Genomic DNA, 20,496 nt, shown 5'->3' with positions numbered 1-20,496 from the left:
CAGATCGCCATTTTATTAGATACTCGGGAACACACCGTTTCTGATGATTTTACATGTAAAAAATTGACACGACGAGAATCATTACAAGAAGTGAATTTTTGTATGAAATCTGCCATTTTATCATCAACTGTATGGTGTGTCACCCGCGTATCTGCATCTGCGTGACCTCCCCAAGTTTACAGCCTTTATTTTACGAACATCACTGTTACATTATTCAGAATAACGCCATTACGTAATGTTACTTAATATAATATAAAAATATTGTAAAACAAGGGGTTATAATCGCGTGATTATAGTCGAGATGGAATGAATCATCAGGTTTCATGAGATCACTTCACGTAACCGAATACTATAGTTTCACCTGATAAACAGACTACCTTACAGTAATCAACAGAATCGTAACAGACATGCACAACAGCACATGCTAGAGGTTTCCTATTCCAAAAATTAATTGCAAAGAAATTGGTTGACGTTTAAGTTATGTTCATCTCTGTGGATGAAATCATCGTCGTTCGGGTTGTGAAAGTTCGGTTTTACAGTTATTCGGAACAAATCTATAGTAATAGGTTTGTTTCAAGGCCATACGAATTGTCAAATTTCATCCATACAGACATAACCTCATCAACATTTGTATGACAAATCACATAGGTTATGTTTCTATGGATGAAATCGTAGCCGTTCGGGTTGTCAAAGTTGGGGTTACAGTTATTTGGAACAAATTTACATCGAGCAAAGAAGCGAAAAAGTTCCGCCCTAGCTACCCTAGCTCTAAATTGATGTTGCGTTGGCATGAAATTGTTTCCGGTTTATGCATCTTGACGACGCTAAGTAACTATATTATTAGCAGAAATCACACAAATCATTACAACCAGCGCACTCCAAGAACAGGTACAAGGACCGATTTTTTTAACGGTAAAAAAGCGTCAAAAAGCCTCTTATTTTGGTCCCCGCAGTGATATTATACCAACATAGTTATTTTAATGCTATGCTTAATTTTAACATTTCTTCATTTCGGCTCTTCTATGAAATAGTTATTTACAAAATTTGAAAACAATTGAAACTCGACATTTCTCAATTTCGTTTTTCTTTTCGTTTTGTGTTGTGATTCGTATTTTTTGCACTTGTATGTGTGCTATATTTCCGAGATTTCGTTCTTCGTGTCTCATTATCTACTATATATTACACACTTGTCACGAAGCTTGCCGAGACTGATAGTGACAAGTGTGTACTTTATTTTATCACAAAAGCGAAAACGAGACAACATAGAACTGAAGTGTAATGTTTGAATTAAACTTCTAGTGAAGTAATTTTGACATCCGAACACCGCGCGTATGTGAAAATAGTATTTTTTTGATACCAACATTGAAAAATGATACTTTCGCCCCGCATATGAGGGGCGAAAGTAAAAAAATGCATCCCACGGGGAGAAAGTACTTAACGAAGAGCGAACGCAACTGAACGAACAGCGAAAGTGACTGACGTCACAGAAAATGAGAGAAATGAGTCGAGTTGTCAACAAAATCCGCTCATATTATGCAGAATACTTTGATCAAAATTGTAAAACACTGTGCGCCAGTGTTCTTATTGAAATTAGAATACAAAGTTGATACTTTTTGTTACTGAATGATTTGTTAGTTATATCTTAATTTTTGTGTGTGTTTATTGTTGTGATGGCTAAATTATTAAATTTTTCATATGCCAGGGGGCTGCCGCCCCCTGGACCCCCGCATTTTCTGGCTAAATGCCTTTTTATTTCAACATTTTGTTGCGATGTTTGCGATACGTATCAATTTTCAATGTTGGTATCAAAAAAAATAGTATGAACGACTCGGGGCAAAAGTAAAAAAATTCAACCTGTGCGATTAGAGCCCTTGCCTTCGGCGCGGGCTCCAACTCTCGCACACGGTTGAATTTTTTTACTTTCGCCCCTTGTCATTCAATGTACTATTTTCTTCCTGAAGTACCAAAACCGTCACATTCACTCACCAAATTTAGTACCGAAAGAGCAACATTCTCCGACACTTTTTTCTCTCAATTTTCATTCCCGCTTATGTCATTTTCGATCCTATCTTTATTTTTTCCCAGATGCGTCATGTACTATAACAAATGAAAATGCTACACATGTGATATTAAATGCGATCTCGCATCAGATTTTGTGATATCGCATGCGATCTATCATTATATTTTGTTATATCGAATGCCATCTCGCATGTGATATTGTGATATCGCATGAGATTTTGTGATATCGCATACGATCTCGCATGTGGTATAGAGATCGCAGCTGAATATGGCGTGCAAATCTGTTGTTATGTTTTGTTCGGAATGTGACTTTGGTACTCCAGGAAGAAAAATAGTATACATACCACGGATCGAAAAGGTGTGTTTTAGACCACGGTGGTGAAAACGTCCTTGGTCTCCGCTCCGCTTCGCGTCGCTCCATCCCTGGACGTTTTCACCACCTGGGTCTAAAACACACCTTTTCGATCCTTGGTATGTAACATACTATTACATAACTAGGGATAAACATGAAAAGTAGAGTTTTTGTGTGAATTTTGTTGATCCGAGGCGAAGCCGATGTCAATAAACACACGAAAACCAGACTTTTCATTTTTATCCCGAGTTATGTAATGGATTTTACATGCTGAGGGCGTCGAAAGAAGTGCTTAAAACATGAAAAGTACGGTTTTCGACGCATATAGCATGTAAAATATATTATATCGATGTTTATGCCCAAGGCATGAAAAACTTAATACGTCACGCGAAAATGAAATGTCCTTGTGGCGTAAATAACTATTTATATGAAAATTTTGACTAATGCGTTGAGTAGGCCCAGCAGGCCCGTATTTTAAATATGTTTTTGTGCCTGTTTTGGAGGGCGTTGTTACAACTCCTTAATATGTCCTCTACGTGCTGGACGTGTTGTACACGTGGTAAATAGGATATGTTTAGGCACGAGCATCAAATGTAAAGAGAATAACTTTTTGATTGAATGATTTTAGCCTTTCTACAGATTCAAAATTTTTCTGTTATGCGAGTGTCAGCGGCGCTGCTGTCCTGGATTTTGATTAAATCGACGAGTGGAAGGGATGATCATTTTGTAACGAATTTTTAGTATCTGAAAATCAGTCTACTTTGATGGTGGTGAATGGCGTGATCTCGTCATATTGTTTGTTTAATTTGTGCAGTTTTTCAATATATTCAAACAAAACAGTAAAAGAAACTGTTGTAATTCGTGTTCCGTATTTTCATCAGTAAGTTTATTATTCGACTTTTGCTTGGCTACAAATTTGTCGCGAAATTTTCGTTTGACTGCCGGTCTTTGTCGCCATTTTTTTTCTTCATTTTAATGATAATTTCTGCAATTTTCTAGCGTGTATTGCCATGAGTGGTCGTATTCAGAAACAAAAATCGGGAAAGAAAGATCAGCCATCCATCGAAAATGTATTGAAGGCGTACCTGGCTGCTCAAGCTGCCAAAGAAGAAGAATCGTCTCCACAAAATGCACACGATGACGAAGACGAAACGGAGACTCCCGACAACGGAATGGGTGAGGTGGAGACATATGCCGAGTATTGGCCCTCTAAGTTGAAAATTGGAGCCAAACATCCCGATCCGGTAGTGTGCACTGCATCTCTGGCATCGGTGCAGTCTGCGGATATATGGTATACGGTAAAGCTGCCCGAACGGATCATCAACGAAGGCGTATTGAGCGCATTACAACTTGAAGCTGTAACGTATGCTTCGCAGGCGCACGAACGCCACTTATTGGAGTCAGAAGATAGTCAAAGAGCAGGATTCCTAATTGGTACGTTTGTTGAAATTTGTGTAATGAAATTATCCCTTGAGATTGTCGAAATCTGACACGTTTCTAGGAGACGGGGCTGGAGTAGGTAAAGGTCGAACGATTGCCGGGATAATTTACGAGAATTATCTTCGCGGACGAAAGAAGTCAATTTGGATTTCCGTCTCCAATGATCTCAAATACGACGCTCAACGCGACTTTAGTGACATCGGTGCACCGATTGCGGTTCATTCTTTGAGTGACGTAAGTAATAGTTCGAATAATGATGCCAGTGAATAATCGGATGCTTTGTACAGTTTCAGTATAAATCAAGGATTACAGCAACAACAGGCGTCCTGTTCAGCACGTACGCCTTGCTAATTGCAACACCAGGAAGCATTTCAAAATTCAATTCACGCATCGACCAAATCGTTGACTGGTGTGGCGAAGATTTCGATGGTGTCATTGTCTTTGACGAATGTCACAAGGCCAAAAACTTGATCCCGTCAAATTCGCTGAAGTCAACGAAAACTGGATCGGCAGTGGTTGACCTACAATACAAATTGCCGAACGCCCGTGTCGTGTACTCTTCAGCAACTGGCGCTACAGAGCCGAGAAACATGGCGTACATGGTTCGCCTAGGTATCTGGGGCATTGGTACTCCGTTCCGAACATTCATCGAGTTTCAGCGAATTGTTGAAAGACGGTGAGCTTAAGCCCTAGTTGAATTATCTCGTCCGATGACATCTTATTGACGATATTTGCATTGTGTACAGTGGTGTTGGTGCTATGGAAGTCGTCGCCATGGACATGAAACTGAGAGGCATGTATGTAGCTCGTCAGCTGAGCTTTCAAGGTGTCACATTTAAAGTGGAGCGGATCCCACTCACTGAAGACTTTATTCGTATGTACAATGATTCCGTCGCTTTGGTACGTATAAGTAAACTTAAACATGTGTAACGACAGCGCCATTCATTAAGTTCTTTTGTACAGTGGAACTTGGCGTTAAAACATTTTCACGAAGCAAACTATCTCATGGGAATCGACTCAAACATACTGAAAATAATTTGGGGCCAATTTTGGGGAGCTCATCAGGTATGTTGTGTTTGAAGTTAATTTTTTGAATGACGGAATGGGAGCGGGTTTTGCATGCTTCAGCCTATCGAGACCTTCGAGCATGTTCGATAAACGTTCACAATTTGGTTGAACTTTAGCTTGGCCAATGTTTGATTTCAATTTTTCCCTTGGTCTTTGAAAGAACTTTTTGTTAATTTAAACAAAACGGCAAAGTTAAAATGTTCAAATTGACCGTAAAAGATTCAGATATTCTTTCGCACTTAATAAGCAGAAATTTGTAGCGGCAACAGTTTTCCACTCACAAATAAAATTCTGCTTTAACATAATCGACTAGTTCCATATTGAGCATTGCCACTTTCTTAAGTATTTTAAATTTAGACTTCAGTCTGAAGTTCAGACGTGATGCTTACTCCTTATGATATACATTCACCGACATGTAGGGCTATGAGCTATGTAGGTTACTTCCGAAAAATCTCTTTGTGTAATTTTCGAAGCATACTCAGCTCAACTTTAGATTTACAATGAACAATTGCCGTCATAGATCCGCATAGAATTTAACCACGAAACACCAAATATGACGAGCTGCTAACGACATATAATTTTGAATTAATACAATTTCCCAAATAAGAAAATCATTCTTCACTGGAATTTAACCATCCTCCTCGGTAGACATGTCCGATGTTGTAGACGTTTCAGATGACGTAGATGACGTCGCAATGCCTCTTGTTGTCACATCTATGATTTCATTCGAAATGTTTATTAGTGCAGCCAGAAAATGTGCAATCCATTGTTTTATCAGGTCGTACGTGAGAGGACTTCGGACCATCGTTTTAATTCTTTCTTCCATTGAAGCGGCAACAACCTCAAATGTTTTAGTTAATCGAATTATTTCTTGAATGGACTTGCTGTCTCTGAGACGGAGATGGCCATTGTAAGTCCTAATTTCGTCATAAATTTTGGCTTTCTCCAACTGAAAGTACTCCATTAAGGAATCCTTAAAGACTTCCTTTCCTGTAGGAAAAATACATTTGTGACTGGTGTGATGAAAACAATTCGCACTTCAAATTATACTCAGACTGATTGTGTCTCGTTGTTTCGGCATTTTTACAAAAAATTTGATTTTCTACGAAAATTTGACACGGATTGCTTGCTGCAAGCTGCTACGTATTTAATATTACAATGCGGACTACTTTAATCGATTTACATGCAAATTTGCGTTATTTCTCCAAAGGGTTGCATAATGTGTTTTGAGACACTGAGACATTCCGATTGAACGACATTTTGCAGAAAAATCGCAGAGTGAGGACAGTATAATGGTCTAGTCTCGGGAATAGACTAGACGTACTTCTGTGAAGATGTATTGTATCGTTGTTGTTCGTTGTATTTAATCAAAGCACCCTGTTACCCTGCTAGGTGCGTTGGTTTAATGCTTCAAGTACATTTTGAATCAAATAGATCGAACGAATGCAGTGATTGCAGTACTGTTGCTTGTATCCCATTTGGTAGACGAACTATTCTCTATTGGATAGAGAATAGTTCGTCTACCAAACATCTTTTCCGTCTGAAAATTAAAACCGTACGCCTAACCACTAAGTTGGAACATCTACCTTATTACCAAAAATTTTCAGTTGAGTTTTCTGACTCAAATTCAATTCTTAAATGTGAGACCGACCGATTGATTGACCGACTTCAAATTTTTGTACCAAACATTCGGAACAACTTTTCGAAATTCCTTTCGGGTCTGCTTAATAGGGGCGTTCCGCAGAGGAATTATCTCTAGAAATGCTTTCACTGTAGAGAATTCAAAGTTTTAACAGTCCGTCCTTACCGGAGAAGTTATTATGAACTCTGAAACGATATTCGAAATCGTTACTACCAATGAAAAATCTACGTTCTGCTAAATTAGCTCAACAGACCCCAAAGGCTTGCTTTCATATTAACAGCCATCAAACTGCTCAAACTTCTAATAATGTTTCTTCCTTTCAGCGCTTTTTCAAATATCTCGCAATCTCAGCGAAAGTAGATCATGCAGTAAGTTAATCGGCTAAGTGCCTCCTCATCTCGTCCTTTCTTCTCCTTTACGAAATTCGATTTTTGTTCAGGTTAAGTTAACAGAGGAAGCTGTACAGGCCGGAAAATGTGTGGTGATCGGCCTACAATCGACTGGCGAAGCTCGAATGAACGAAGAACTGGAAAAGTGTAATGGCGAATTGGAGGATTACATTTCAACTGCAAAGTAAAACTTCAATATTTCCTTGCTGCATCTCAACACACCTAACAACAATATCTTATTTCAGAGCCGTTTTTCAGTCACTTATCGAAAAGCAGTTTCCTGCATTGGATATAATGGACACCGATTCGGAAAATGTAATGGAAACTTTCGAACAACCATCAACGAGCCGCCGTAAGAAAAAACCGGTGGATAAATTCAAATTCGATTCAGCATTCACCAGTCGAAAGCGAAAGGTGGTAAAAAAATCCAAGTCCGGTCGAATAATTAAAAGACCTCGAATAGCCAGCTCGTCTGAAGACGATTCGCTTGATGAGTGTATCGACAATATTGAGTCTACAGCAGCGGAAGACAGTGACAGTGAAGACGAATACGTTCCAGTCAAAAATGGCTTCAAATCAAACCGATCAAACCGTGCAAATGTAGCCAAGGAAACGGAAGACTCGGAAAGTGAATTTGATCCAGAAAGTGAATCTGATCCAGAAAGCGACCTTTCGGAGATCGAAGAATCGGACATAGCAGAAAGATCAGGAAGTGGCGAGCCACACTCATCGTCTGATGAAAGTTCCAGTGGACGTGAAGTCGGGCGGAAGAATAAGAGAAATTCGAAAGAAAAAATGTCCAAGGTACAGGAATACCTGCGAACGCGATACCGGGATCAAGCTAACAAAAAGAAAACGGTCAAAGATAACTCCCTCAAAAATGACATAATTGAAGGGGCGCGTCAATTAAAGGCCGAACTGTTGCAGAAAATCGAAGTGCTTGGCGAACGTCTGCCGAAAAATACTCTTGATGAGTTAGTAAACAAACTTGGCGGTTCGAAGAAGGTTGCTGAAATGACGGGAAGAAAGGTATGTCACCGTAGAATAACAATTCTATGAAAGTGTGGAAATCAATTTCATCTATTAAAAATATAGGGTCGCGTTGCTGCTACTTCGGACGGCAGCGTTCAATATGAATCCCGACGTGAATCTGGTGTTTCGTTGGAAATGCTCAACATAAAGGAAAAGGAGCGGTTCATGAGTGGTAAAAAGGTGTGTCTTTGCCTATTAATTCAAAATCGATTGGCTTTGTGACACTCCGTCGATCTTTGCTATTGCAGCTCATAGCCATCATATCCGAGGCAGCATCAAGTGGCATATCACTGCAAAGCGATCGAAGAGTTCTTAATCAGCGCAGACGACTCCACATGACTCTCGAATTGCCATGGGCAGCTGATCGAGCAATACAACAGTTTGGTCGAACACATCGCTCCAACCAGGTCAATGCCCCGGAATATGTGTTCCTTATATCGGATTTGGCTGGTGAACAGCGCTTTGTTGCTACGGTGGCTAGACGTCTTGAATCTTTGGGTGCACTTACTCACGCTGACCGTCGTGCAACGAAATCACGTGACTTAGCGGAATTCAACATTGACAACAAGTACGGTCGTAAGGCTCTGGCTACCACATTACACGCTATCGCGAAAATTAATGATCATCCGACCGTTCTGCCACCGAAAGACTACGAGGGTGATTTCTTCGCTGATGCGCATCAAGCTTTGCTCAACGTTGATTTGGATATGGGTGCAGTGGCAGACGAAGAGAGAAAAAGTGATAACATTGTACGCTTCATGAATCGCAGTCTGGGTGTACCGGTACATCTGCAAAACCATTTGTTCAAGTATTTCTCAGACACATTACATGCGACGATCTTGAAAGCAAAAAAGGAGAACAGCTTCGATCCAGGCCTGATGGGTATAAGCGCGCTTGCAATTCTCGTACAAGTGCCGCCAATAACTTTGTTTGCATCAAATTACAGATGTTGGTGATCCGGCCCGCATCAAACGAATAAGTGCCATTCGTTTCCTCCGAAGACATGCCACGGGATTGTCTCCGATAGAATTACACACAGTTCGCGTCGATCGTGGTATCACATGGAGTCAGGCCCTGGAACGGTATCTTTTCTTTTTCCACCAAAAATATTTCGAAATGTCTCACCGCCTGTTTCCATTTAGGTCACAGACATTAACCAAAGCACACGAGGGTTTTTACATTTCGAATGATGCAATGAACAAAAGAAAGGCAATGCTTATTGCCCGTCTTTCCAATGATGACTCCCAGCCGAAAAATCTTATGATGTTCGGTTTGTATAAACCACACACCGGCGCTTCTGGTTCGTCAAGTGAATCGCTCGAGTACATTTTACGAAATTATCACAAGACCACACCCGAAAAAGCTAAAGATGCTTGGAACCATCAGTATGAGGCGTCCGTTGAAAAGTGCACGTATGTCAACGCTGGTTCATGATGTAGCATGTGTTCCTCTATTTTTTTTTTCTTCTTACAGCCACATATTCCACAATGGATATTGTAAAACTGCTCGGTTTACCGACTGTGATGTAAGTTAGTCGATTAGTTTTTGTCCAAGTAATTTTGATTCGAAACATTTGGTTTCACCTTACGTTGCACACTTTAGATTGGAAAGCGAATAACGACTCGAGTTGTTCTGTCCGGCTGCGTACTTGGTGTGTGGGATCGAGTGGAAAAACAACTGAGAGGTGGTTTAGACGATGAAGGACAAATTATACGGATGCAAGTTTGTCGCCTCCGAGCAAGCGAAGGCCAGGCGAGTGCCATCGGCATTTTAGTTCCCAACGAATGTGCAGAGGAGCTCACGCAGGAGCTGAGCGTCGATGCTGAAAAAGTCGAGAACGTAAATTTCACTGGTGAGCTCGAGTCTAATTTAATCCCCAAAATTGAGAAAATCGAGCCACTGCAAGTGGAGCAGCCAATAAAGCTGGAATCTCAATTGATAAAAATTGAGCTGAAATCAGAAGCTGAGATAAAAACAGAGGCCCAGGACCCACCGATACTTCAATCACTGAAGTGTGAGCCTGAATCAGAATACGCGATGAAATCGGAATTTTGATTAAAGAATTTTTCATGTGAAAGGAGAAAATGCGATTGGAGAATCATGAACTTTTCAACGACCATTTGTGAAAAGTCGCATTTAATTTTGTGAGTTTTTTTTTGTTTTCTTTTTCTTATTTAAACAAATTGATGACTGAATCAATGATGCGTTATACATGTATTGAACACCTCAGCTGTCGCTGATGGTAAAACTTAAAATGATTGAATAAAAAATCATTTGTTAATTCATTGTACGGCGTTCGTTTTCATTTTGTGACAAGTCATAATCAAGTTTTCTTGTGCTTTTAGCTGTGGTATTCGTAGGAAGCTTAGTGTTCCAGTTTCTCATATTTGTTCCTATTCAAATTATTGAAGTAAAGAAATGTGAGAGAGCAATTCCAAATATTTAAATAGCGAAACTGATACCGATATTAGCCGCCCTCAATGCACATGTGAAAGTTTTCTTTAAATCGATTTAGGTTGATACATTGTAATGTAAAAAGTAGTTAAAATGCGACATGTCTCGAAAGAGCATCGTTTATCATAACAAATCGATTTAAAGTTTGCTTGATGCAACAAGTTTTTTTTTTAATTCGTTCGGGACTACTAGTTTCCCAACAAGAATTGGGCTGACAGAAAGCTCACAAACTTATTCAAAATATTCAAATTTGAATAATTTGGTGACTTTCTGTTAGCCTGATTCCCGTCCGCGCTGATAAATTGAAGAGCTGTCACTTAAATTGATCTAGACAAAAAACTAACATCGAGGCTATTGTAGATTTACCCGCACAAATTCAACTGACAGCTTTTTCATTAGCATCGACACGACTGGAATTGAGCTTGTGTGATTCATGAAAAGCGTGTTACAGTTAACTATGGAGTGGTAGAACAACTTTTTATTCATCCTTGCTGTCATCAAAATGTCCAATCAATTGATCACCTTGATAGTCTTATCACCTGTGCTTCAAGACTTAATTGAAATGAAACTGACCTCATATAACAAGTTTCCAGCTGTCCGATTCCGTAGCATATACTTAGGTAAAAACGCTAAATGAAATTCTCTTTGTGGCTGAAAAACCAAAGATAGACAACCTTTTCGCTCGTGCTCATTAGTTTTTTTTTAAATTTCCATCTACTGCAAAATGATGTCGTTGTTATAGCAGTTCATTTTTAATCAAAAGTCCGAATCCGAAAACTCTTCAATTCTTTTGAGGGATTCTTTTGAAAATCCACCTATCAAAATCGGACCCATTTCGTCTGGGATGGATATATACATGGTTCGAAAGGTCTTTGCCAGTAGACATCAAAACAGGCCTCACACAGTCTCGAGCCTCTCCTGGTTGCTGGTGGAAGATGTACGAATTTGGAAAAATAGTCTTTTTTATCCGAATTTTTTGGCCGTTATAAATGATCGTTCCGGGTGAGATTGGGCTCTTTGGAAAGCTGAGCTTAAGTACTTTCGGGTCATGCCTAGTTTGATTAGATTCATTGATATATGTTTGCAAAAATTTGCAAGAAAAATTGTCAAAATCTGTGTGAACTTTAGACAGGCCTGGGCTGGTACTGATGACGCTTAATGTGAACCTAACATGCTAGTCGTAACATACATTGTCTAAGCTTTCCGTTGATACCTCATTTGTAGTGCTGGTGATTGCTGACATAACAGAACTTTATGTTAGTACAACCGCTACTCGTAAAACTCGCCAGCAATCCCCAGCACTGCAAATGAGGTATCAATGGAAAGCTTAGACAATGCGTGTTACGACTAGCATGTTAGGTTCACATTAAGCGTCATGTCATCAGTACCAGCCCAGACCTGTCTAAAGTTCACACAGAATTTGAAAAAAATTTCTTGCAAATTTTTGCAAACATATATAATTGAATCTAATCAAACTAGACATGACCCGAAAGTACTTAAGCTCTGTTTTCCAACGAGCCCACTCTCACCCGGAACGATCATTTATAACGGCCAAAAAATTCGGATAAAAAACTCCAACTTCAAAGATCTTCCACCAGCAACCAGGTGTGGCTCAAGACTGTGTGAGGCCTGCTTTGAGGTCTACTGGCAAAGACCTTTCAAACCATGTATATATACATCCCAGAAGAAATGGGTCCGATTTTGATAGGTGGATTTTCAAAAGAATCCCTCTTTATTAACTTTCGTCAGGTTCGGAATTTAGTTGCCTAACTGATCGACAACCGAATATACTGTTGATACTGTTGACCAGTATATTTAATCATGGCCCTACGTTAGTGAAGGGCCGTGACGCAAGTCCGTTCACACTGAAAAATTTGACAAAAAATTTTTTTCCGTAGGACTGAGGAGCATATATTTGCCAATTCGTGACAAGGTGCAGATGTTGGGAAGGAAAAAGGGAGGACATATATTGCTTTAAATAATGGAATTCAAACAGAAGAAAAATAATATAAAATAATAATAAAAGATAAAATTTTTCTGGTAAGATTTTTGTCGATAAAACTTTCGCGTACTTTCTGGTTTAATTTTATTTGTACAAATCGAATGACCTTTGTACAAATTAAATTCTTTTTTGTACACAAAAAATGACATTTTGTACTTAAAATTTCCATTTTGTACCATCCATTTTATACTAAAACAAAACCATTTCGTACGTAAAAATTACTTTATGAACACAAAATGTAATTGTTTGTACACTGAAAAATTGGCTGAAAAAAGCCACAGTGTACATAAAAAAAAAAACATTGTATCTGTAGGAGCAAAATTGGCCACAGCTGAAAACATCAGAAAACAAATTCTATATCCAACTATATTTAAGTATGTCCGAGTACAGTCGAGTACATCGCGTATATTCGACTTAATCCTAGTATATTCGACTAATACGAGTATTTTCGACTACATCCGAGTATTTTCAAATATTCGACTATATCCGAGACTTTTCGACTGCATCCAACTATTCGACTATTCGATTGTATCCGAGTATATTCGACTATTCGATTGTATCCGAGTAAATTCGACTATTCAATTGTATTCGAGTATATTCGACTATATCCGAGTATTTTCAACTGTTCCGACTATACCCGAGACTATTCGACTGTATCCGACTATTCGACTGTATCCGACTGTATCCGAGTATATTCGACTATTCGACGAGTATATTCGACTATTTGACCGTATCCGAGTATATTCGACTATATCCGAGTATATTCGACTATTCGATTGTATCCGAGTATATTCGACTATATCCGAGTATTATCAACTCTTCGACTATACCCGAGACTATTCGACTGTATCCGACTATTCGATTGTATCCGAGTATATTCGACTATTCGATTGTATCCGAGTATATTCGACTATTCGATTGTATCTGAGTAAATTCGACTATTCAATTGTATCCGAGTATATTCGATTGTATCCGAGTATATTCGACTATTCGATTTTATCCGAGTATATTCGACTATTTGGACTTTTCCGAATATATTCGACTATTCGACCATATCTGAGACTATTCAACTGTATCCAAGTATCTTCGACTATATCCGACCGAGTATATTCGACTATATCGAGTAGCTTAGATCATATATCAAGTTTTATTGTAACTGGAAGATATAGAAATTGTAATTGGTTGTAATTATAAATCACTTGATCCATATAAGAATGTATACCATCGCAAATGTTAATAATGTTATTATTTTTATGGAAGAGTCAGCGCCGCAGGCCGTGAAGAAATTGGAAAAATAAAAAAGCGGGGTCGAGGGGCGGCAGCCCCCGCAGAGGGGGGTCAAGGGGGGATTATCCCCCCTTGAATGTTCGGGGGATTAGCGCGCTCATTTAATTTTACTAAGCGAATCCAATGAATTAGCGGTAGCGATAGCGTCGCTAAAAAAGTGGTTGATGAATGCAACCTTGGGTACAATGTTTTTTTTATGTACACTGTGGCACATTTCCGCCAATTTTTCAGTGTACAAACAATTACATTTTGTGTTCATAAAGTAATTTTTAAGTACGGAATGGTTTTTTTTTAGTACAAAATGGATGGTATAAAATGGAAATTTTAAGTACAAAATGTCATTTTTTGTGTACAAAAAAGAATTTAATTTGTACAAAAGTCATTCGATTTGTACAAAAGTAAATGAACCGTACTTTCCTTATCAGCATTTGTGACGCATATCTTTTTGCGTGTCGAATCCGTAAGCGTCACCAACACCGATATCAATTCTTTTGTAAGTGGATAACAGGACTTGCGTCACACCTCCACTGTACTGGGCGATGTCAATTTACCTCTGTCTTTTTACCAATTCAGAGAATTTGTTTCATCTCTAAATATTTTTTGAACATAAGACACTCTTCCAACGCATATAAGATATAAGGGTCGGTCGATTTTTGAATATTTTCCATCCGAGCTTCTGGATCTAGCTGATCCGACTCAGCGAAGTCTAAAGAAAATTTTAAAACCAAAAAAAATATTTTCAAAAATGTTCTATGCCGCCCAAGACGATTTTATGAAAATCATCTAGTTTTTCGAGGTATCAACACTCTTTAAAGCTTTCTTGTGTATGCCGAAAAGTGAATTGTTGGTAAAACGGTCTTAGTATAAAGTACAGTGTCTACTCTAATAAACAAACCCAAAAGACACATCCTTTTTGTGACGAAAGTACTTTTTCCGGGTCCGATATTTTTATTTGAGAGAGGTTTCTTTTGCAGATTCTTCCACAAAATGAGTTTAAATTTTGTCGCACAATAGCTTATTTTAAAGCTACATTGATAGGGAACCAAGAAGTAAAAAGATTTTGAGAAAATTTTTAAATGCGGTCGAGTGATTGCCATGAGAGTGACTAAAAATTAGCCTTTACATTGTCGATACCTCGAAAAACTAGAAGATTTTCAAAAAATCTTCTTGGGCACAGCATAGAACATTTTTGAAAATATTTTTTTTGGCCTTAAAATTTTCTTTAGACTTTGCTGAGTCGGATCAGCTAGGTCCAGAAGCTCGAATATTCAAAAATCGACCGACCCTACTAGATATAGAAATATCAAACAACTATGACATTGTTGGCTACTGTTTAATGAGATTTCTAAAAAAAAATCAGTTTCCAGTATAAATGTCTTATCTCTAAATTACATTTTATCCATGTACTCAGTACATTGTACTGTACGTGCACTTGAATTTCTTTCGGTCTAACTCTTTATTCTTCAAAAATTGAGTTGCCGTTTAATTAATTAAATAAATTGAAAAGAAAACATATTTTTTTCTGGGAAGCGGCGACAAAAGGTCGATTTCACTTAAAATCCATGACACTCGCAATTTCTCACAAAACTACTGATAATATCAAAAAAAGTCACCACTCGACTTAAAGACCTTGGGACAATATTTAGCAGCCAACAAAGTGTATGCTGCCTGCGAACCAATGGGTAGTCTTTTATCACTACTAAGCTTATTCCATACATGGACGACAATCGAATCATTGGTCAGATCCATTGTAAGTTCCGAGAAATTATCTTCAAAAAACATAGGCCAATAGTTAAAGTTAATTGCATACACTTTGCTCATCGGAAATACAGTGAATCCTTTACATCGAGCACGCGTCATCCACACTGTATTATAGGTCTGACAAATATTCTGCAACACTCTGGTGATGACACCTGGTCCATTGTTACCCCAGTTGTCGCCATCGAAGCGGTTCTGGAACTCGCTGAATGGGAATGGAGATTTAGCAAATTATTTTTGCACAAAAATTTGCAATTTAACAGCAATTACTTCAAGCAGAGTTTGGCTATTTTGTGACCCACATCTTTGTAATCAAAATTGATCAGTCCGGCCGCCACAGTTTCAAGATTCTCAGCACCTGCATAGTTCGGTTCGATTTCATCGAAACTTTTTTTTACTATTACATCCAAATCGAGATATGTTCCGCCCCATTTGTATAAGCTGACAGGAAATGTACGAAAGGAGTGGTAAAATTTGGCTTACAACTTTTAATATTTGAGTCCGAACCAACGTACCTCAAGTATCGTAGAAAATCGGACGTATGAGAATTTAAGAATTTAGATTTGAAAAGTTGTCCGTTGTCGATAAACGAACTGATTGGAGTATCATGTGCATAAGTCCATAAATTCACATTGCGTAAATGAACATTTGGGTATGATTCCAATGCACGCAGAGCTGGCGCTTTCTCTGTATTATTGGAAAATCCAACAGGAGACGCAAATAGGACAAACACATCCCATGTAGGATTTGCTAGAGCTGATGAAAATGTGATTTTTTACAATTTTTGACTTAAATCATCGAAACATTGCAAACAAATAAGACTCACCAGCCGATTCGATTGCACAGCCTTGTCTGAAAGAAACCGGATAATCAAATTTACTGTGACTGTTGACGAATCACTCTTTTCTCGCTTACCGTGCATTTAGTGTGGCGATACCATCGAGGCAAGAAGTTTCATGAAAAAATACACTTTTGCCCAGGTTCGGCTTTCTCGTTGCCGTCATAATATCCGGTAACAATTGAATGTTGTGCTCTTCGATATTTACATGATTGGAGAAACATCTTCTAGCCATACCTTCCATGTCTGGGTATGGCTTTCTCATTGACGTCATAATATCCGGCAACAATTGAATGTTGTGCTCTTCGATATTTACATGATTCGAGAAATACTTTTCAGTCATACGTTCACTGCCATTCGAACATATACTTATAATAATGACAATGACAATTATTGTTAGGCTGATAAACAGTTTGTACTTAAAATGTTGCTTCATAAATGTTGATACCACTGAATGAACCATCTATGAAGTAGAAAAATCAGATGTACATCAATAATGTCATTGACGTGAATCCTCTATGAAATAAAACAGAAGTTTCCTTCCAATACTTTGATATTCTGGCTTTCTTTTCAAAGTACCTTATAATCTATTCAAAGATCAGGTCGTTTATTGAAAATAGGTCTGTATAAACCCTTGAACACACGTCAGTGTTGACGTTTGCGAAACGTTTTGATTACTGACAATGAAGCTCTCTAGCGACCATATTTTTTCGAATTCTCTTCTGCATTTTTTAGCTGTGCGCCTAGTCTCTTAGGAGATTATTTAACGTTTATGATTTAAAAAAATTTCTTGGCTCTAGATACGTCTTCAACGTGAATGAAAATTTGTATTGTTGCTAGGGAGTGTTACGTTTTGTTTTCCTTTGTAAAGCGGTTATTCTTAAATTTTACAGTCTCTAATGAGCAACACTTAAGTGTGAGTTCCTTACACATAGATTCATTTGCTCATCAAACTTAAGTTGACTTGTAAAGAAAATCAATTGAAAGCTACGTAAAATTAATAATTTATTGATCTAAATAAATAATGTTTAAGCAGCTGCGTTGGCGTCGATACGTCCATGTCCGACGTGGTTGTTGGGTCGAGTACCCTCTGGTACTCCACCACAAGTTCTACCACCGGAAACGTGAGTTAAAGCAGTGCTAGTGAGACGAGCGTGAGCTGCAACAACGGTACCACCACGAGCCTGAAAGATCAAAGCAACAGCTCCGGCAACATGCGGAGCTGCCATACTAGTGCCAGACAATGTACGCAATCCTGTATCGGCCAAGTGAGAAGCAGATGCAACGCTAGCACCTGGAGCAGCAACGTTAGGTTTTACTGCGTTGCCTGGGCCTGGACCAACACTGGATGACGTCCAAAGCGCATTTGTGCTTGTAGTGGCTCCGACGGCGAAAGCGAGTGGTTGATCTCCTGGAGATGAATGAGTGTTGCAGGCATTGCCACTGTTTCCAGCTGAAAATACAGCCGAAATACCAGCGTTTCTCCACGCAGTCAAAATCGGATTGAACCAAGTTGAACCACCAGCACCACCCCAACTGTTATTTACGATTTGTGGAGCTCTAGCACATTGAGCTGCACCACCAACAGTATTTGTTGGACAAGCCATGAAGTTGCCGCAAGAGTTTAGATCGAAAGTGGAGCAACCAGGACCGGCACAGCCACGACAAGCGATCCAACGTGAGTTTGGTGCAACACCGAGACCTTGAGTACCGGAGTGACTTCCAATGCAATGAGTTCCGTGTCCATTGGTGTCAGAAGGAACTGCAGCGTTTCCAGTTGGCGCAAACCAGTTATAGTTGTGGTTTTCTCCGGCATTGTTTCCACGGTAAGTCGGAGCCAAAGCTACATGAGTATGACGTGCTCCAGTGTCGATGTTTCCAATAACGATTCCAGTTCCAGTAAGTCCCCTAGCCCAGGCAGCTGGAGCGTTTACATTTACAATACCCCATTGATTGTGGATGGTGTTGTTATAGTCTCTGAGGTCAAAGCTTTCGCCTTCTTCAGTTTGTTCCAATTGTATAAATTGTTCTGCGACCAAGGATTCAACATCTGGATGGTTTCTCAATAGCTCAACGGTTTCTCTGTCAATATCGCGAACGATGAGCTCATTTGTGATCCACAGTTGATCAACGTAGTGCTTTTTTCCCGCGATCTTAACTTTCTCCAAAATTGCGGTAACATCAGCTTGGACTACATCAGCGTGATCCTTAAGGATGGCGTGTTGGGTGTCCAAAATAGCTGCGCGGGTTGTGAGCCTCAATGAGTAGAAACGATCCCATGCAGATTTAGTGTCAGCTCGTCGGAACGTAATCAGAACGTTGGTTAGTTCTGATTCTTCAAGATTTTTGTAGATCTGTTCCTCAACCCTTGCGATTGGGTTAGCAAGCGACAGGCAAGCAAGTCCGAAAAGAGTTAGAGCGATTTGGCACTTCATGTTGGTATAACAATCGTCTGTAGTATGATTGATATTGCTGTGATACACTCGCTTTATATACGATTTTTCACTCATTCATAGTTTCAGATTACGCTTCATTCAACAACATGAAAATCCCAAAAACAATTTGCTCAAGTGCTTCAATGAACGTATCTATTACTTATCACATTATCGATCTACGAGCACTTGCAAAATCATTCATTGTGTCTCTAGGTACTGCGGAAAATACATGAGATAAAATTTTTGGCTTTCACGGTTTTAAAGTTTTATCTTTTCGCTCACTTGAAATTACGTATAGATATGTATTCTGCGATTCTGCATGGAGGGGAGTTACCGGATCAATAATATAATTGATGTTACAATCAATATTCTATTTGCCGCTGCATCATCCTGTGTCTGATGTGTCATCGTCATTGGTTGAAAGATACCTTATATCTCTAACTACGTTTCTACACCGTTGGATTCAAACATTGGTAGACTGAAATTCAGTGAAGTAGCCATTTTTTTCTCTTTCAGCGGTCAATTGAAACAGTAGCACAAGCTGAGATCTTGTGATATAATTTTTAATTGAATTAGTTTGTCATCGCAAAGACACTCATAATACACATAACTCAGCTAGAACAGTCGAGTTAAATTCTTTAAATTGCCGCTATGAAAGAGCAAAATGGCTACTTCAGCCTACCAATGTTCAGACGTGTCATCCTAACCAAGGCTGTATACTTTGGGGAGGTCACGCAGATACAGATACGCGGGTTACACACCACAGTTGATCTGCGTGACCTCCCCAAAGTATACAGCCTCGATCCTAACAAAAAGGTCGTCTCTTGAAAGATCTGTCAGAATACGTTCTTTATTTGGGTGTTTCCGTAAATAGCAAGTTTAATTTTATCGCAGTCCACTTAGTGCATAGAAAAATGAAGGGAAAGATCGATTTTTTCTCAATTTTTTGTCACATGTTATCAGAAACACAAAAAAGGAGAAACCCGTATGTCGAGAATTCTCAAAATATTCTAATAATATTAATAAAATAGCACTTCTGCATATTTCACACCGAAATCACATGAAATATGATTTTGGCTTAACGAATAAATTCGTCGGTAAAATCGGAAATAGATCATCTTAAAGATACGGTACTTTCACACGTAACCTCACTTAAGTTCTGTTAAATGTTTCGTTCATTCATTCATAGGAGAATGGAGTTTAGAAACTAAGGGCAAAATCTATTACAATTTAGTACTTTTCTTCATCAAAAGTCTGCTGTCACTGAATTATTTTTTCATGAACAAACTTCACTGCTGTGACATTTCTTGGGAATGAATCAATGTGAAGTTGTTACACAAAAAAATAGTACAGTGAGAATGAAGTACTATAAAAAAAATGTGGCGCCTCTACAGGCCAACCGACTAGGCGAATTTGTATGAGATTATTTTAACGTGGATCTATACTTCTATACTTCAAATAGAGATGTTTAATTTTCATTCGATCCTCCATCCCAGATAAATTATCCTTACGAAGAGTAGCGCAAAGGTGTTCGATCCTAGCCATCATCGTTTTATTATTCACAATATTGTAAGAGTTAAACCTTTTGAGGTTTATCCTTTTACGAAAGCTAACCCAAAGGAGCTCCATCCTCAATCCTAGTATAGCTGATTTATCACTTTACGAAGAGTAACGTAAAGGTGTTCTATCCCAGCGAATTTATCATTTTAGGAAGGGTAACGAAAATTAATTATATAAAACTTATCCTCTACTATGGAACTATAGTCCATTGAATAATACA

At 38.8% G+C, this 20,496-nt stretch overlaps 3 protein-coding genes and 1 long non-coding RNA gene across 5 annotated transcripts; 1 reads left to right on the top strand and 3 right to left on the bottom strand.

The window, feature by feature from the left end:
* Window positions 1-3,085: 3,085 nt before the first annotated feature.
* Window positions 3,086-10,232, top strand: LOC119077103 (protein strawberry notch-like). The gene is made up of 15 exons (XM_037184262.1): window positions 3,086-3,250; window positions 3,370-3,805; window positions 3,873-4,045; window positions 4,099-4,487; window positions 4,558-4,711; window positions 4,775-4,876; window positions 6,845-6,889; window positions 6,961-7,094; window positions 7,156-7,939; window positions 8,006-8,122; window positions 8,191-8,824; window positions 8,889-9,024; window positions 9,085-9,354; window positions 9,416-9,467; window positions 9,545-10,232. The coding sequence occupies exons 2-15, from the start codon at window positions 3,382-3,384 to the stop codon at window positions 9,995-9,997; spliced, it is 3,867 nt and encodes a 1,288-aa protein (XP_037040157.1). The 5' UTR covers window positions 3,086-3,250; window positions 3,370-3,381; the 3' UTR covers window positions 9,998-10,232.
* Window positions 5,434-6,039, bottom strand: LOC119077124. Its single transcript, XR_005087748.1, has 2 exons — window positions 5,930-6,039; window positions 5,434-5,869 (listed from the first exon to the last, which is right to left on the bottom strand). It is a non-coding gene; the product is annotated as an uncharacterized LOC119077124 (long non-coding RNA).
* A 4,779-nt stretch (window positions 10,233-15,011) lies between the features above and the next one.
* Window positions 15,012-16,948, bottom strand: LOC119077115 (lactosylceramide 4-alpha-galactosyltransferase-like). Of its 2 annotated transcripts, none has more exons than XM_037184283.1 (6): window positions 16,861-16,948; window positions 16,359-16,744; window positions 16,270-16,295; window positions 15,959-16,199; window positions 15,714-15,884; window positions 15,012-15,648 (listed from the first exon to the last, which is right to left on the bottom strand). In XM_037184283.1, the coding sequence occupies exons 2-6, from the start codon at window positions 16,742-16,744 to the stop codon at window positions 15,285-15,287; spliced, it is 1,188 nt and encodes a 395-aa protein (XP_037040178.1). In that variant the 5' UTR covers window positions 16,861-16,948; the 3' UTR covers window positions 15,012-15,284. The 2 variants fall into 2 exon arrangements, with proteins under 2 accessions (XP_037040178.1, XP_037040179.1); XM_037184284.1 differs by having other exon boundaries at window positions 16,359-16,719; window positions 16,847-16,920.
* Window positions 16,949-17,309: 361 nt separating this feature from the next.
* Window positions 17,310-18,716, bottom strand: LOC119075568 (bacillopeptidase F-like). Its single transcript, XM_037182036.1, has one exon. The coding sequence runs from the start codon at window positions 18,714-18,716 to the stop codon at window positions 17,310-17,312; it is 1,407 nt and encodes a 468-aa protein (XP_037037931.1).
* Window positions 18,717-20,496: the final 1,780 nt, after the last annotated feature.

Source organism: Bradysia coprophila, unplaced genomic scaffold, assembly GCF_014529535.1.
Source record: "Bradysia coprophila strain Holo2 unplaced genomic scaffold, BU_Bcop_v1 contig_232, whole genome shotgun sequence".
Taxonomy (NCBI): Eukaryota; Metazoa; Arthropoda; class Insecta; order Diptera; family Sciaridae; genus Bradysia; species Bradysia coprophila.
The sequence above is the reverse complement of the archived record's forward strand: the minus strand, read 5'-3'. Positions and strand labels throughout refer to the sequence as shown.